The sequence below is a fragment of the Thalassophryne amazonica genome, chromosome 14, assembly GCF_902500255.1.
Source record: "Thalassophryne amazonica chromosome 14, fThaAma1.1, whole genome shotgun sequence".
NCBI classification, from domain to species: Eukaryota; Metazoa; Chordata; class Actinopteri; order Batrachoidiformes; family Batrachoididae; genus Thalassophryne; species Thalassophryne amazonica.
The window spans coordinates 71,209,217-71,224,087 of record NC_047116.1 but is presented as its reverse complement, the minus strand read 5'-3'; the positions used below and the strand labels follow the sequence as shown (position 1 = coordinate 71,224,087).

At 46.8% G+C, this 14,871-nt stretch overlaps 1 protein-coding gene across 2 annotated transcripts in view; it reads right to left on the bottom strand.

The window, feature by feature from the left end:
- The window catches only part of LOC117524187 (TBC1 domain family member 8), a 225,040-nt gene extending 223,373 nt beyond the window's left edge, over nt 1-1,667 (bottom strand). Inside the window, exon 1 of one of the 2 annotated variants that reach the window (XM_034185948.1) lies at nt 1,326-1,667. In XM_034185948.1, coding sequence (XP_034041839.1) covers nt 1,326-1,452 — 127 coding nt within the window. In that variant the 5' untranslated portion in view covers nt 1,453-1,667. The remainder of the gene's footprint in view (nt 1-1,325) is intronic. The other variant, XM_034185947.1, reaches the window with a different exon arrangement.
- Nucleotides 1,668-14,871: the final 13,204 nt, after the last annotated feature.

Genomic DNA, 14,871 nt, shown 5'->3' with positions numbered 1-14,871 from the left:
GTGCAGAACGGATTTGGAACAACTTAAAACGTAATTATTTGTAATGTTTTAATCGCTTGGTAAACCAGTTGCATGTTCATTCCTTCTTTATAAGCAGCTGTAAAAGTATGTTTATGACAGATTTAACATCTTGCTAATGGATCACATGAGCTCCACTGTGTGTGCGCACTGACGCAATGACTTGCACTCGAAGAGCATTTACACAAAACACCAGCTTGCAAAAGAGCAATTTTGCAGACATTAACAGGCAAACACAAAGTTAAAAATTGAATCATGGTGTCAAAATGACTGTATAAGCCGCGGAAGAAATAAAGCCAGAGAGAAGAAGCGCAAAGGTGCCTGTCCAGGAACCCATGCTTCGGTTCTAGCTGGTCTGCTGCATTTAATGACTGGAACACAGATTAACAGCAGCCTGGCGCACGGCGCACACCAGCAGGACTGTGCAGGAGCATCTATTTTTGGACTGAATTTTAAAAAAAAAGTGAAACGTTGAATGGATGCTGTGAATTGAAAACCCACACTTTAAAGGGACCAAGTATGGGAAGGTTGGAGGTTTAGACCAAACCCATGCCTAAACGTGTACCTACATCGGGTTACATGACACTACATGGATCATATGTGGCTTGATGCAGATCATATGCGGCAACACGAGCCATTCGAGGCTGGACGGGGCTCAAATGGCAGGTCGGTCGTGGCTCACTAGAGGCTGATACCTGGCACGGGTGAGGCACATAGAGGCGCCTTAGTAACAATACGTGATAGCTTAAAATGTGGATCATTCTTCAAATAATCACTGACACACCCATGTGTGGCTCATTATTTGTGGCTTATTATTAGGTGGGACCAAGGCTTAACTGTACATGAAGGAGAAGAGTGAGGAAAGCCATCAAGACAACCCAAAAGAAGTTATAGGCTGTGGCTGTGACTGGAGAAATTGTGCACACTGCAAATTTTGCATTTTGCATCACCATTCTTAGCTTCATAGTGTAGAGCGGAGAAAGATATTCTTTCACTAGAACAGATCAAATCCAGGCCTGCATCTCAGATGTACCTTCTGGCAAATTGTAGCTAAACTTTCAGGTCGTCTTTTTGAGAAAATCCTCCTCTGTACCACTTCATCATGAAGCTGTACAACTGGTGATATAAATGCAAAGGGAATCAGTTGCTAAACGTTCTAAAAGTCAGGATTTCACTGGATTTTAGCTCAACAGACCGAGTTAACTTCTGTGAGCAGACCTGGACCTGGACCCTCCCTGTTGTTTATTTGTGATGCTGCCGCTTGTTGTTGTTTATTTGTGATCCTGCCGCTTGTTGTTGTTGTTTACCTGTGATCCTGCCGGTCGGCTCTCCGTGGCCTCTCCTCCTCTGGAGCAGGAAAAAGTCGTTACTCCTCTCCGTCACCCACAGTTTCAGCGCGTTTTTCACAAGAACTTCCTCCGGGTTCAGCCACATTTCTCCAGCAGGAAGGGACGACTTCAGCCTTCCACAGTCTCCGGCTCTGCGGCCGGTCGCTTAAACTTTCCTTTCTCTGGCTGTCCTTCGGCAGGTTGACAGGTTACAGCGGCGAATTTTCCTACCGTTCCATTGTTTTGTGTCGTTTCGCTCCAGCAGCTGCGCTTCACGGCGGAGCCTCACGGCCGATTAGCAGCAGCTGTACACTCCGGCCAAGATCGTCTATTGGACATGACCAGTCACTCTGTCGGTGGACTGTAAAAGAATCACAACTCCAGACTGTGGTCACAAATAAACTTTGAAGGGCCGTATTTTCAGGTCTTTATCGGTTTAGTTCCTTGACATTACACGTCACGTTTGGAACGTTAAAGGTTTTTGACGTTACAAATCACACAGTGAGTATCATGGTCCCTTGAGCATTTATATGGTTTTATAGTTTTGTTACACCAAAACAAAACCAATTTGATTGGGGTCAACACAGCAGATCCTCACTTTGATTTGGCACAATTTTTACACTCTTCCTGACATAAGGCCACATTATGGGCACAGGTGGTCTTGAACCAGTTACCGTCATCTTTATGTCTGTGACATTGTTACGACGGAGTTTTAGGGCCACATTGAATTTCTTTTTTTTTTTTTTGGACTTCGAGCATAAAGTCGTAATATTACGAGGAAAAAAAAAGTCATAATATTATGAGAATAAAGTAATTTTATGAGAAAAAAGTAATATTACGAAAAAAGTCAAAATATTATATTATGACTTTATTCTCATAATATTACTTTATTCTTGTAAAATTACAACTTTTTCTCGTAAAATTATGACTTTTTTCTCGTAATATTACGACTTTATTCTCATAATATTACGACGTTATTCTCGTAATATTCCGACTTTATTCTCGAAGTCTTAAAATTACAACTTTATTCTCATAATATTACTTTATTCTTGTAAAATTACAACTTTATTCTCATAATATTACGACTTTGTCTAAAAAATTCTTGAAAATGCTGTCGTACATTGTAGCTGCTATAACAATGACAATAAGTTTTCTTCTTCTTCTTCTTCTCTCTAAAACTTGAAATAATTTTATAAAGATCAGGGATTGCATAAATTCTTTGCCCATTAATAAAACAAATCTCAATCATCAGCTGTACAGTGATTTGACTTTGGAAGTTATGTAATTGGTTCATTAAATGGAGATGTGCCGTGTTCATTTAAAGTGCTTCAAACTGATTTTGTATAAATACACTTGTATCTGTAACATGTGGTGACTCAGTAAATCCCTGAAAAGTACAAGTCACTAAAGTCTGCAGGTTGCTGTCGGGTGAAGTGCTGAGTCAAGTGTTGAAATGAAAACACTCACTCTGGTGAATCTGCCTCAAAACTACATTCATGAATGTTCTAAAAAACTTACACGTTTCAGTGGCTGTGTGATTGAGATGCCACTTAACCCAAAAAGTACACTCAAAGTTTATTTCATTAGATAAACTTAAGAAAATTTAAGGTTTACTTCTTAAATATACTTTTTACTTTACTTGTAAGTATGTGATTCAATACTTCTTGGTACTAAGTTGGACCACTGTTTAGTTTCTAAAAGTAACTGGCAAAAATGCTTAAAATTTCACATGTTCTTGTAAGATTAATAATGTCTGAAGAGACCATTAGTCCTGTTTTAGAGCACAAATGAACTTATAGGTCGTAATTACATACTCACAGCCCAGTTTTTAGTTTCTGAAAGTACACATACCCAGAGGAACTTTGTGAGTTTTCCAGTCTGAATGGGATTTGAACCAAGGATCCTCTGGTCAAAAGCCCACACCTCTCTTAACACCTAGACTATGAAGTGTATACCTACTGATTTATGTGTTATTTGGACACACTTACTTCTTGTAGCTATAAGCCGCAAGAAGAATAACTGTCCATTAAACAAGTATACTGAAGCTTTCCCCTATATATCTGATAAGTACATATCAAGTAAACCGAAAGTAAAGTTGCTTATTTTTCATTTATAAGAGGTATACTACCAGTAAACATGGATAAAATTCTTTTTTGTAATTATGTGTATTCAGTAAGTCTTTACTTGGGGCTGACTCTTGTCAGTTTGGTGGCTGACATAAGGATTTGCAAGTGAATAAAATTGTGCTGTTTACTCATATTGCATCAAAAACAATCTCTGTATCGCAGAGTTTATATTATAAACCATTAACCATGCAAATATTTCAAATAAACCATTAATGAGGTTGAATGGATTTCAAAGGTTCGTAATGTCAAATTATTGTAAGGTCAGAACAGATGAGAGATATAAACTGTATGGTGACTTAAAATTGAAGTGAGGTAAGAGTAGCTCTGAGAATGCAACTGAGATGAGTTAAGAAACAGAAGGACAAATATTCGCCATAAGTCACATCGAATGTGTGAAAACAACTCGAAGAAAGAACAAAAAAAATTGATAGTTTGGTACCGATAAGAGGTGCAGAGTGAGAGCTCTTGTCATTTTTAACCCCTTTTCCGCATTTCACCAGCTTTGCCTTTCGCCATTTCCGGCAGTGAGTCGCTCTCATTGGATGTTCAAGTGAGACTGAGTTCAGGTGTTGGAGCGTTCATATTCATTCATAAAAAAATAAAAAAAAAACATTTAATGTAATGAAGGCAAAGCCTTTGACCGAGCACCGTTTTTCTCTTGACTTCAAATTCAGTAAAAGTAGATACTGATGCTATATACAGGGTTCTAGCTAGGACCATTTTAGTGCCAGGTAATTTCCATGATCACGGGTCACTGCCGGGGTCCAGGCGCCCCTGGTGGGGGTCGAGGGAATGGAGCCTCCTGAAGCTATATGGTTGTATACCATTAAAATGCTATTGTAAGCCCGATTTTAAATCATTTTGAGTGGTTTTAGATGCATCAAAAGCAAGAATAATAGACAAAAAATAACATGTATGCAGTTGTAATATCAAAGTTGATGGACATAGCATTCACTCTCTTCTTCAAAAATGACATGACTGAACCTTTAATCCAGGGAAGCAGGCAGTTTTTCTCTCATGACATTTTTGGATGTTTTTTTCCAACATTTTTGAGTGGGATTGCATTACTTAAACAAACAAAAAACAGTCTAACCACAATTGTCTTGTTTGAACAAGATCTGAACCTGGACTGATTTGTTTGTCCAGGATGGATGCAAAAGTTTCTGAATTACTTTTTCCACACTTTCCTGTTACACTGAGGCTTATAAACAGTTTGTAGTTTCTAAACAGTTCCAATGAAAACTAATCGCCCTATTGAGGTTTCAAATCCTGCAAAATCTCGCAAAACTTCGAAGAGGTCGTCGCTCTGTGAGATGTCAGTAACATTGAGATATGCATTGAGTCAGTCTGATCAGGCTGCACTTTAAGCGTTGCACACGGACAACAGCATTAATGTCGCAACATAAACCTCCTTGTATATTGTGCCCAAAACTCTTGTGAATATATTATCTGGTATTTTCTGGTTTACTGCAGTCCAGCATTAGGGGTCTGCAATTGGTTCAAAATGCTGCTGCCAGACTTTTGACAGGAAGCACAATGTTTGACCACATTACACCCATTTTGGCATCTCTTCAATGGATTCCAGGCCCTGTGAGATTAGATTTTAAGGTTCTGCTATGAACCCATAAATTGTTCACGGACTGGCACCTCCCTTCCTTGCTGACCTTATTAAACCTTACGTACCAGCCCGGGCTCTGCGTTCTCAGGGTGCAGGACTACTTTGTGTACCTAGGGGGAATAAAAAGTCTGCAGGTCACAGAGCTTTCTCTTATCATGCCCCTGTTCTGTGGAATGATCTCCCTGCACCAATAAAACAGTCAGACTCTGTAGAGACTTTCAAGTCTAGACTTAAGATGCACTTATTTTCCCTTTTGTATGGCTAGCATAGTATGTTACTATGCTTTCTACCCATTTCATTTTATTCGGAAACAGAGCGGGCCATGGCCTTAACTTTATCTAAAGTCTGGGTCTTTTAGTAAAGCTTAGGGCTAGTAGCCGGCGATCACCTTAGTATTTCTTCTGTTTTCCTGTTGGTTAATGCTGACTAATTAAATGAGAGTGGTGTCTACTTCTGCAACCCTCCTGTCCTGTGCACTAGCAAAATTTCCCATACATTCATTTTGTAAATTGTTTTGTCAGTTGTGTCGGTAGCATGGCCCAAGGAGAGGGTCACCCCTTTGAGTCTGGTCTGCTTGAGGTTTCTTCTCAAATCTTCAGAGGGAGTTTTTCCTTACCACTGTCCCCTGTGTGCTTGCTCTGGGGGTTGGTAAGGTTCGACCTTACTTGTGTGAAGCGTCATGAGGCAACTTTGTTGTGATTTGGTGGTATATAAATGAAAATAAATAGAATTGAAATTGGAGCGAAAGCGGTAAGCAGCTAATGCCATTTCTATGCGTTTCCTGCCTTTTAATTAGTATGTGAACGGAATATATTAATTCATTTTTACGAACTACTTTCTTGATTGAAGCTATACATTTACGGCAGTAATGTGGCTCGTGCAGTGTATTCCTATGCCAGCCTTTCGCTGGTGTCCAGCGTGACGAGCACAAGACAAATGCAGCAACAGTGGTAACCAGGTAACTGTTGGGAAGGTGTCATGACACGGACCCACAACAGGGGGCGTTAATGAATGGACAATGGATAAGCCAAAAGTAACAATTTAATGTTGTGAATCGCACAACGAAATACAGACAATAACAATGATGTGGATTGTCAATTATACACAAGGCTCGAAGATAGAAGACGTCTGGCGAGAGAAGAGCCGGATCCCACACAGCTTCCACCACCAACGGATCTGAAGAACACCGGAGCCGCCAAACCCTGCGCCCCAGGTGGCCACTGTCTTCAGCAGTCAGACCCGGTACTGCTGGCAGAAAACAGAAACAGTTAATGGTGGGTGTGTGAATCCGGGAGGGAGAACCTCCACCTCCAGACACAGAATCACCCGTGCAGCTCCTGTCAGTCACTCTCCCTGGAAGGAGTGTGAGGCGAAGACGTCGCAAGTCACACTATCCGCCAATCCAGTTACAGACTGAGTCCACAGGATACAGCGCCTTGGGGCAACTGTTTGTTGTGATTTGGCGCTATATAAAAAAAAGTTGATTGATTGATTGATTGATACACGGCTGCACACAGAACAATGTTCAAACACTCAGAAAATCACAGCAGAGGACGATTACCTGGAATGGTAGCTGATTTCTCGGCGAGGAGGTGGAGTTGCAGTCCGGCTTATATGGTGATGAGTTGAACGAGTGACAGCTGGTGCTGATAAGTGACAGCTGTCACTCCCAGCGGCTCCAACGCCCTCTAGTGCTTGAAGCCCACACTCCAAGCAGGGCGCCATCTGGTGGTAGTGGGCCAGCAGTACCTCCTCTTCAGCGGCCCACACAACAGTAACAGTGTTCTCCCACCTCGGTCTCTCCCATCATGCTTTTTGTGTACTTCCTGTGTACGTCCTGTTTCAACTTCATATTTATGTTGACAAAAGTATACTTACAGTTTTGCGGTCAAGGTGAAAACTAAGCTGGATGGACTACGAGAACATGCTCGCACTTGTCGGTCATCATCCTCGCCGCTAAGCGCTGTTTGGTAATATACACTTGTTAGTTCATGCCTAAAGAACATTTATTACTTGTTAATATACAAATAATGTTTATGAGTTCAATGGTATGAATATTTCATGAGGTGAAAGCTGGAACAAACCATACAACGAGGCGAAGCCAAGTTGAACTGTTGTGTGGGCTGCTGAAGAGGAGGTACTGCTGGCCCATCACCAGAGGGCGCCCTGCCTGAAGTGCGGGCTTTGGGCACGAGAGGCCACACGTCACCTTGTATTATTGACTGCTATTCTAAATTGTGTTTGTCTGTTTTTCTGTTGTGCACATTCACAACATTAAATTGTTGTATTTTGGCTTATTCCATTGTCCGTTCATTTACGCCCCCTGTTGTGGGTCCGTGTCCCTACACTTTCCCAACAGGATTTCTCTGCCAGCGTCATGGATCCCGAGGGGCGTCAACCATCGAGTGAACCACCAATGAAAACTCAGGGTGCACAGGCGCCGGCAGGAGGCGTATTAGGTGAGCTGCAGCAAATCTTAACCGCCTTCACTGCTCAGTTGGACTTGGTGACCGAGCAGAATGTTAAACTCAATCAGAGGATGGAGGCTCTCACCGCCCAGGTGGAAGCGCACATGCAGGGCGCTGCTGCAGCACCTCCTCCTGCTGTCCAAGTGCCGAATACAGACATTCCAGTGGTGATTCAACGAACCCCGCGAGCCGTCCCTCTTCCTTCTGGGTCCGAAAGGGTGCCGCCGTCCCCACGCTCCACAGCCGGAGAGCTCCATGTGGCAACAGCTCCGCCTGCTGACGAAGCTATGGACACGAGCAGGGCTAAAGTAAAATCTAATGACAGACAACGGAGGCTGGCTTGCGGAGAATGTTTTTTCTGTGGCTCGAGTGAGCACATACAAAAGAACTGCCCCAAGCGGTTAAACTACAACGCCCGCCCCTAGAGACTGGGCTAAGGGTGGGCCATAACATTCACATGGGGAGATCCCGTAGATCTGCACGCATCCCAGTGACAATCCTGAGTGGGGATCTTACCCTTCATGCCCCAGCACTGGTGGACACGGGGTTGGAAGGGAATCTGCTGGATAGCAGATGGGCTAGGGAGGTGGGGCTCCCTCTAGTGGCTCTACCTTCACGATTGAAGGTACGGGCACTAGATGGCACCCTTCTCCCGTTAATCACACACCAGACACAGCCCGTGACTCTGGCTGTGTCTGGGAATCACAGGGAGGAGATTGTGTCTTCTACCTCCCGAGTGATTTTGGGATTTCCATGGATGGTTAAGCACAATCCCCGGATAGATTGGCCGTCTGGGGTAGTGATGCAGTGGAGCGAAACCTGCCACCGGGAATGCTTAGGATCCTTGGTTCAACCCGGTGTGACAGCTAACGAGGAGGTTAAAGTCCCCCCCAATCTGTCGGCAGTGCCTGAGGAGTACCATGATCTTGCTGACGTCTTCAGCAAAGATCTGGCACTCACTCTTCCCCCACACCGTCCGTACGATTGTGCCATTGATTTGATCCCGGGCGCTGAGTACCCGTCCAGCAGGTTGTACAATCTCTTGCGTCCTAAGCGCAAATCAATGGAGACCTACATCCGGGACTCTTTAGCTGTCGGGTTGATCCGGAACTCCACCTCCCCGATGGGTGCAGGTTTCTTTTTTGTGGGCAAGCAGGACGGCAGACTCCGTCCATGCATTGACTACAGAGGGCTGAACAAAATCACGGTTCGCAATTGATACCCACTGCCTCTGTTAGAGTCAGTGTTCACGCCCTTGCATGGAGCCCAAATTTTCACCAAGTTGGATCTTAGGAATGCGTATCACCTGGTTCGGATCCGGAAGGGAGACGAGAGGAAGATGGCGTTTAACACCCCGTTAGGTCACTTTGAGTACCTGGTCATGCCGTTCGGTCTCACCAATGTGCCCGCGACATTCCAAGCCTTGCATCGGTTCGTCTTCGTATACCTTGACGATATCCTCATCTTCTCCCCGGATCCTGAGACTCATGTGCGACATGTACGTCAGGTCCTTCAGCGGTTGTTGGAGAACCGGTTGTTTGTGAAGGGCGAGAAGTGCGAGTTCCACCATACTTCTTTGTCCTTCCTGGGGTTCATAATCTTCTCCAACTCCGTCACCCCTGATCCAGCCAAGGTTGCGGCGGTGAGAGATTGGCCCAAACCGACGAGCCGTAGGAAACTGCAGCAGTTCCTCGGCTTCGCAAATTTCTACCGGAGGTTCATCAAGGGTTACAGCCAGGTAGTTAGCCCCCTGACGGCCCTTACCTCCACTAAAGTCCCCTTCACCTGGTCGGATCGGTGCAACACCGCGTTTAGGGAGTTGAAACGCCGGTTCTCGACTGCACCAGTTCTGGTGCAGCCCGATCCCAATCGCCAGTTTATCGTTCAAGTGGATGCCTCTGACTCAGGGATATGAGCCGTGCTGTCCCAGAGCAGGGAGTCCGATAAGGTCCTCCACCCTTGTGCCTATTTTTCCCGCAGGTTGACCCCGGCAGAGCGGCAATCGGGAACTCCTAGCGGTGAAAGAGGCTCTTGAGGAGTGGAGACACCTGTTGGAGGGAGCTGCGGTACCATTTACAGTTTTCACGGACCATCGGAACCTGGAGTACATCCGGTCCGCCAGGTGTCTGAACCCCAGGCAAGCCCGCTGGTCACTGTTATTCGGGCGTTTTGACTTCCAGATCACCTACCGCCCCGGGACCAGTGATCTGACGCCCTGTCCCGGGTCCATGAAGAGGAAGTCAAAACCGAGCTGTCAGATCCACCGGCTCCCATCATCCCCGAGTCCACTATCGTGGCCACCCTCACCTCGGACATGGAGAAGACCGTCCGGGAGGCCCTGGCACGGAATCCGGACCCGGGGGCCGGCCCAAAGAACAGACTTTATGTCCCACCAGAAGCCAGAGCTGCAGTCCTTGGACGGTTCCAAGCTCTCCTGTCATCCAGGGGTGCGAAAAACTGTGGCAGTGGTCCGGCAGTGCTTCTGGTGGGTGTCCATGGAAGCTGACGTCTAGGAATATGTCCAGGCCTGTACCACCTGCGCCAGGGGCAAGGCAGACCATCAAAAAACACAAGGACTCCTCCATCCATTGCCTGTGCCTCATCGCCCCTGGTCCCACATTGGCCTGGACTTCGTCACGGGCCTCCCACCATCCCAGGGCATGACCACCATCCTCATGATAGTGGACCGGTTCTCCAAGGCGGCCCACTTCGTTGCCCTCCCGAAGCTCCCAATGGCCCAGGAGACCACAGACCTCCTGGTCCACCATGTCATACGTCTGCATGGGATTCCATCCGACATCGTCTCAGACCGTGGTCCCCAGTTCTCCTCGCAAGTCTGGAGGAGTTTCTGTAGGGAACTGGGGGCCACCGTAAGCCTCTCGTCTGGGTACCATCCCCAGACGAACGGACAGGCAAAGCGGGCAAACCAGGATTTGGAGCAGGCCCTCCGCTGCGTGACCTCCGCGCATCCGATGGCCTGGAGCAACCATCTGGCCTGGATCGAGTACACTCACAACAGCCAAGTTTCATCTGCCACCGGCCTCTCCCCGTTTGAAGTATGTTTGGGGTACCAGCCCCCATTGTTTCCACTTGTGGAGGGAGAGGTCGGGGTGCCCTCGGTCCAGGCCCATCTGAGGAGGTGCCGTCGGGTGTGGCGCACTGCCCGCTCTGCCCTACTCAAAGCTCGGACGAGGGCCAAGGCCCATGCAGACCGCCGGCGTTCCCCGGCCCCTGCATACCAGCCCGGGCAGGAGGTTTGGCTGTCAACAAAGGACATCCCATTACAAGTGGAATCCCAGAAACTGAAAGACCGTTACATTGGCCCATTCTCAATCCTCAAGGTCCTCAGCCCGGCTGAAGCTGAGCTGGCAGCTTCAGCTTCACTGCGGATTCACCCAGTCTTCCATGTCTCCCGCATCAAGCCGTACCATACCTCTTCCCTCTGCACCCCCGGACCGGTGCCGCCTCCTGTCCGGATCATCGATGGGGAGCCTGCTTGGACTGTGCGCAGGCTCCTGGACGTCCGTCGACAGGGCCAGGGATTCCAGTATCTGGTGGACTGGGAGGGTTATGGACCCGAAGAACGCTCCTGGGTGAAGAGGAGCTTCATCCCGGACCTGGCCCTCCTGGCCGATTTCTATCGCCGACATCCGGACAAACCTGGCCGGGTGCCAGGAGGCGCCCATTGGGGGGGGGGGGGGGGGTCCTGTTGTGTGGGCCGCTGAAGAGGAGGTACTGCTGGCCCATTACCAGAGGGCGCCCTGCCTGAAGTTCGGGCTTCGGGCACAAGAGGGCGCTGCCACCTCCCAGGAGCAGCCAGGAGTGACAGCTGTCACACATCAATCATCAATCACCACATCCCATAAAAGCCGGGCAGCAACTCCACCTCCCTGCCGAGAAATCGTCTACCCCTCAGGTAAACTGCTCAGCCTGCAAAAACATTACAGTAGTAACGTCTTTACTTCTGTGTGTGTAATCCCTAACTTTGCAGACGAAGTGTGACATCAGGATCTGAATTTATTTCGGGAGTATTGTGATTAAGAGGTGGAGGTGTTTCCCACCCTTGTACTGACTGTTTGCTGGGTGTTCATGCACCCACCATCACCTGTCTGTTCTTCCTGCCAGCAGTACCAGATCTGACAGTCGGAGGCAGTGGCCACCTGGGGACTCAGCGCTTGGTGGCTCCGGTGTGCTCCAGATCCGCTGGCAGTGGAAAGCGTGTGGGATCCGGCTCTTCTCTGGACAGGTGTCTTCTATCCTCGAGCCTGCCCACACGTCACCTTGTATTATTGACTGCTATTCTAAATTGTGTTTGTCTGTTTTTCTGTTGTGCACATTCACAACATTAAATTGTTGTATTTTGGCTTATTCCATTGTCCATTCATTTACTCCCCCTGTTGTGGGTCCGTGTCCCTACACTTTCCCAATATGAACAGTTTGTTTATAAACAAGAGAAAAGGGACTTACATTTTGGTGTTCCACTGTGACGTGTAGCCCAGTGATGCTGTGCACTGACTTCGGACTTCTATAAAAAAAAAAAAAGACTTTGTGTAGTTCCCTAGTCCAGCCAAAAATCACATCAGCGTTTCATGTGAACAGGTCTTCATGCATCCAGACGGCTTACAGCGGAGTGGATTTTGTGTGTGTGTGTGTGTGTGTGTGTAGCAGCGTCAGTTAGCGCAATCAAATCATCGTGTCGTTGCCCCCCAAACGCGCTCACACACGCAACCGGCTCGGTTGACTGTGTACGTCCTCAGTGCAGCGAAAAAAATCACGTCAGAAACGAGTCCAGCTTTTCTTTCTGTCTTCCTGCTAACAGCCTCCAGACAGCACAGTGGATTTGTTTTGTGTGTGTGTGTGTGTGTGCGCGTGTGTGTGTCTTACAAGCAGCGTCAGTTAGCACAATCAAATTATGTCTCGGGAGAGTCACTGTCCCCCGCAAACGCGCACACACACGCAACCTGGTTGGCGCTTTGTGCGTGCGTGTACTACCAGAAAACGACTGTATATGACCTCAGTGTTAGAATTTTTATTCGTATAATTCCAGAGCAGCGGCAGGGAGGAAGAAAATAGCAGAATTGTTTGGAAGTGCAGAGAAAGCTAACAGTCCCACTGTCTGGTGTGTACACAGCAGAGGGAGAAAAAGAAGAAAAAAAAAGATACATGTATGCGTCCACACGTGCGCTTAGTAAAACAAAGGGTCATTCAAGGCAGTGTGTTGGACAGGAGGTGTGTGAAAGACCAGCTTCCCAGAGCAGACACGAGCTTAGTGCGTAAACATACATAAACGTGTATTCACACAAACATACATGGCTGTGTCAGCTGGTGAAAAAGTCATAAATAAGCTGGAAGCTCCCAGGCAGATAAGGAGAAACGAAGGGGGAAGGCCACAGCTGTGAAATCCCCCTGCACACACACACACACACACACACACACACACACACACACACACACACACACACACACACACACACACACACACACACACACACACACACACACACACACACACACATCAACACTTATTGCACATATACACCACATACACACACTCACATCCACCCGAGAAGAGAGGAAAGTTGAAAAGCCAAGGCACACATGCAAACACACAGTACACAGTAAAGTAAGTAGAAATATTGAGGATTGGACTGTAAATGAAAAAAATATCTTTCAACAAACAAATAATAAAATGTTAATAGTAACAAAGCAATAACAACAAATTGGTGAAATAAATTTAGATAGTGATAATGAAATATTAACGCCTTGACCATATTGGAAGTCAGTCACGTTTGACTGGAACAAGCATATATTGATAAGAAAGGCAAAGAACATTGGCAAACATAATTAGAGATGAATTTACCTTAAAATCTGATCTCACTGTCCCACTGAGATCAGATTTTAAGGTTCTGTTACTAGTCTATAAAATTGTTCATGGTCTGGCACCTCCCTACCTACCTGACCTAATTAAACCTTACGTACCGGCCCGGGCTTTGCGTTCTCAGGGTGCAGGACTACTTTGTGTCCCTCGGGTGAATAAGAAGTCTGCAGGTCACAGAGCTTTCTCTTATCGTGCCCCTGTTCTGTGGAAGGATCTCCCTACGTCAATTAAACAGTCAGATTCTATGGAAACTTCAAGTCCAGACTTAAGACTCACTTATTTTCCCTTTCGTATGGCTGGCATACTGGTATAGTTTTGTTTTACGCTTTTTACGCTTTTAATTCATTTTATTAGGAAACGGAGCATGCCGCGGCCTCAACTTACTCTGGGTCTTTTAGTGAAGCTTAGGGCTAGTGGCCGGCGATCACCTTAGTATTTCTTCTGTTTTCTTGTTGTTTAATGCTGGCAAATTATACAGTATTTCTTGTCTTTCTAATGCCTGATTCTGTTTTTTCTCTCTGTTTAAGGTGCAGCTCCATCCAGAGATAGGAGTTGTATTTGTGCTGGCAACCCTCCTGTCCTGTGCACTAACACATTTCCTGTATATTTGTTTTGTGAATTGTTCTGTAATTTGTGTCTGCAACATGGCCCAAGCAGAGGATCACCCCTTTGAGTCTGGTCTGCTTGAGGTTTCTTCCTCAGAGGGAATTTTTCCTTACCACTGCTGTTCTGGGTGTTGGTAAGGTTAGACCTTACTTGTGTGAAGCGCCTTGAGGCAACTCTGTTGTGATTTGGCACTATATAAATGAAATTAAACTGAAATGAAGGTCTATTCCAGGGTGCTGGAGAGGAGAATTCGACCGATAGTCGAACCTCGGATTCAGGAGGAGCAGTGTGGTTTTCGTCCTGGTCGCGGCACACTGGACCAGCTCTACACCCTCCGTCGGGTGCTTGAGGGTTCATGGGAGTTCTCCCAACCAGTCCACATGTGTTTTGTGGATCTGGAGAAGGCGTTTGACCATGTCCCTCGAGGCGCCCTGTAGGGGCTGCTCCGGGAGTACAGGGTCCGCAGTCCTTTGCTAAGGGCTATCCTGTCCCTGTACGACCGCAGCAGGAGCTTGGTTCGCATTGCCGGTACTAAGTAAACCTGTTTCCAGTGCACGTTGGCCTCCGCCAGGGCTGCCCTTTGTCACCGGTTCTGTTCATTACCTTTATGGACAGAATTTCTAGGCACATCCAGGGTGTAGAGGGGGTCCGGTTTGGGAACCACAGAATCTCATCTCTACTGTTTGCGGATGATGTGGTCCTGTTGGCTTCGTCAAACAACGACCTTCAGCGTGCACTGGGGCGGTTTGCAGCCGAGTGTGAAGCATCCAGGATAAAGATCAGCAGCTCCAAATCTGAGGCCATGGTTCTCGACCGGAAAAAGGTGCCT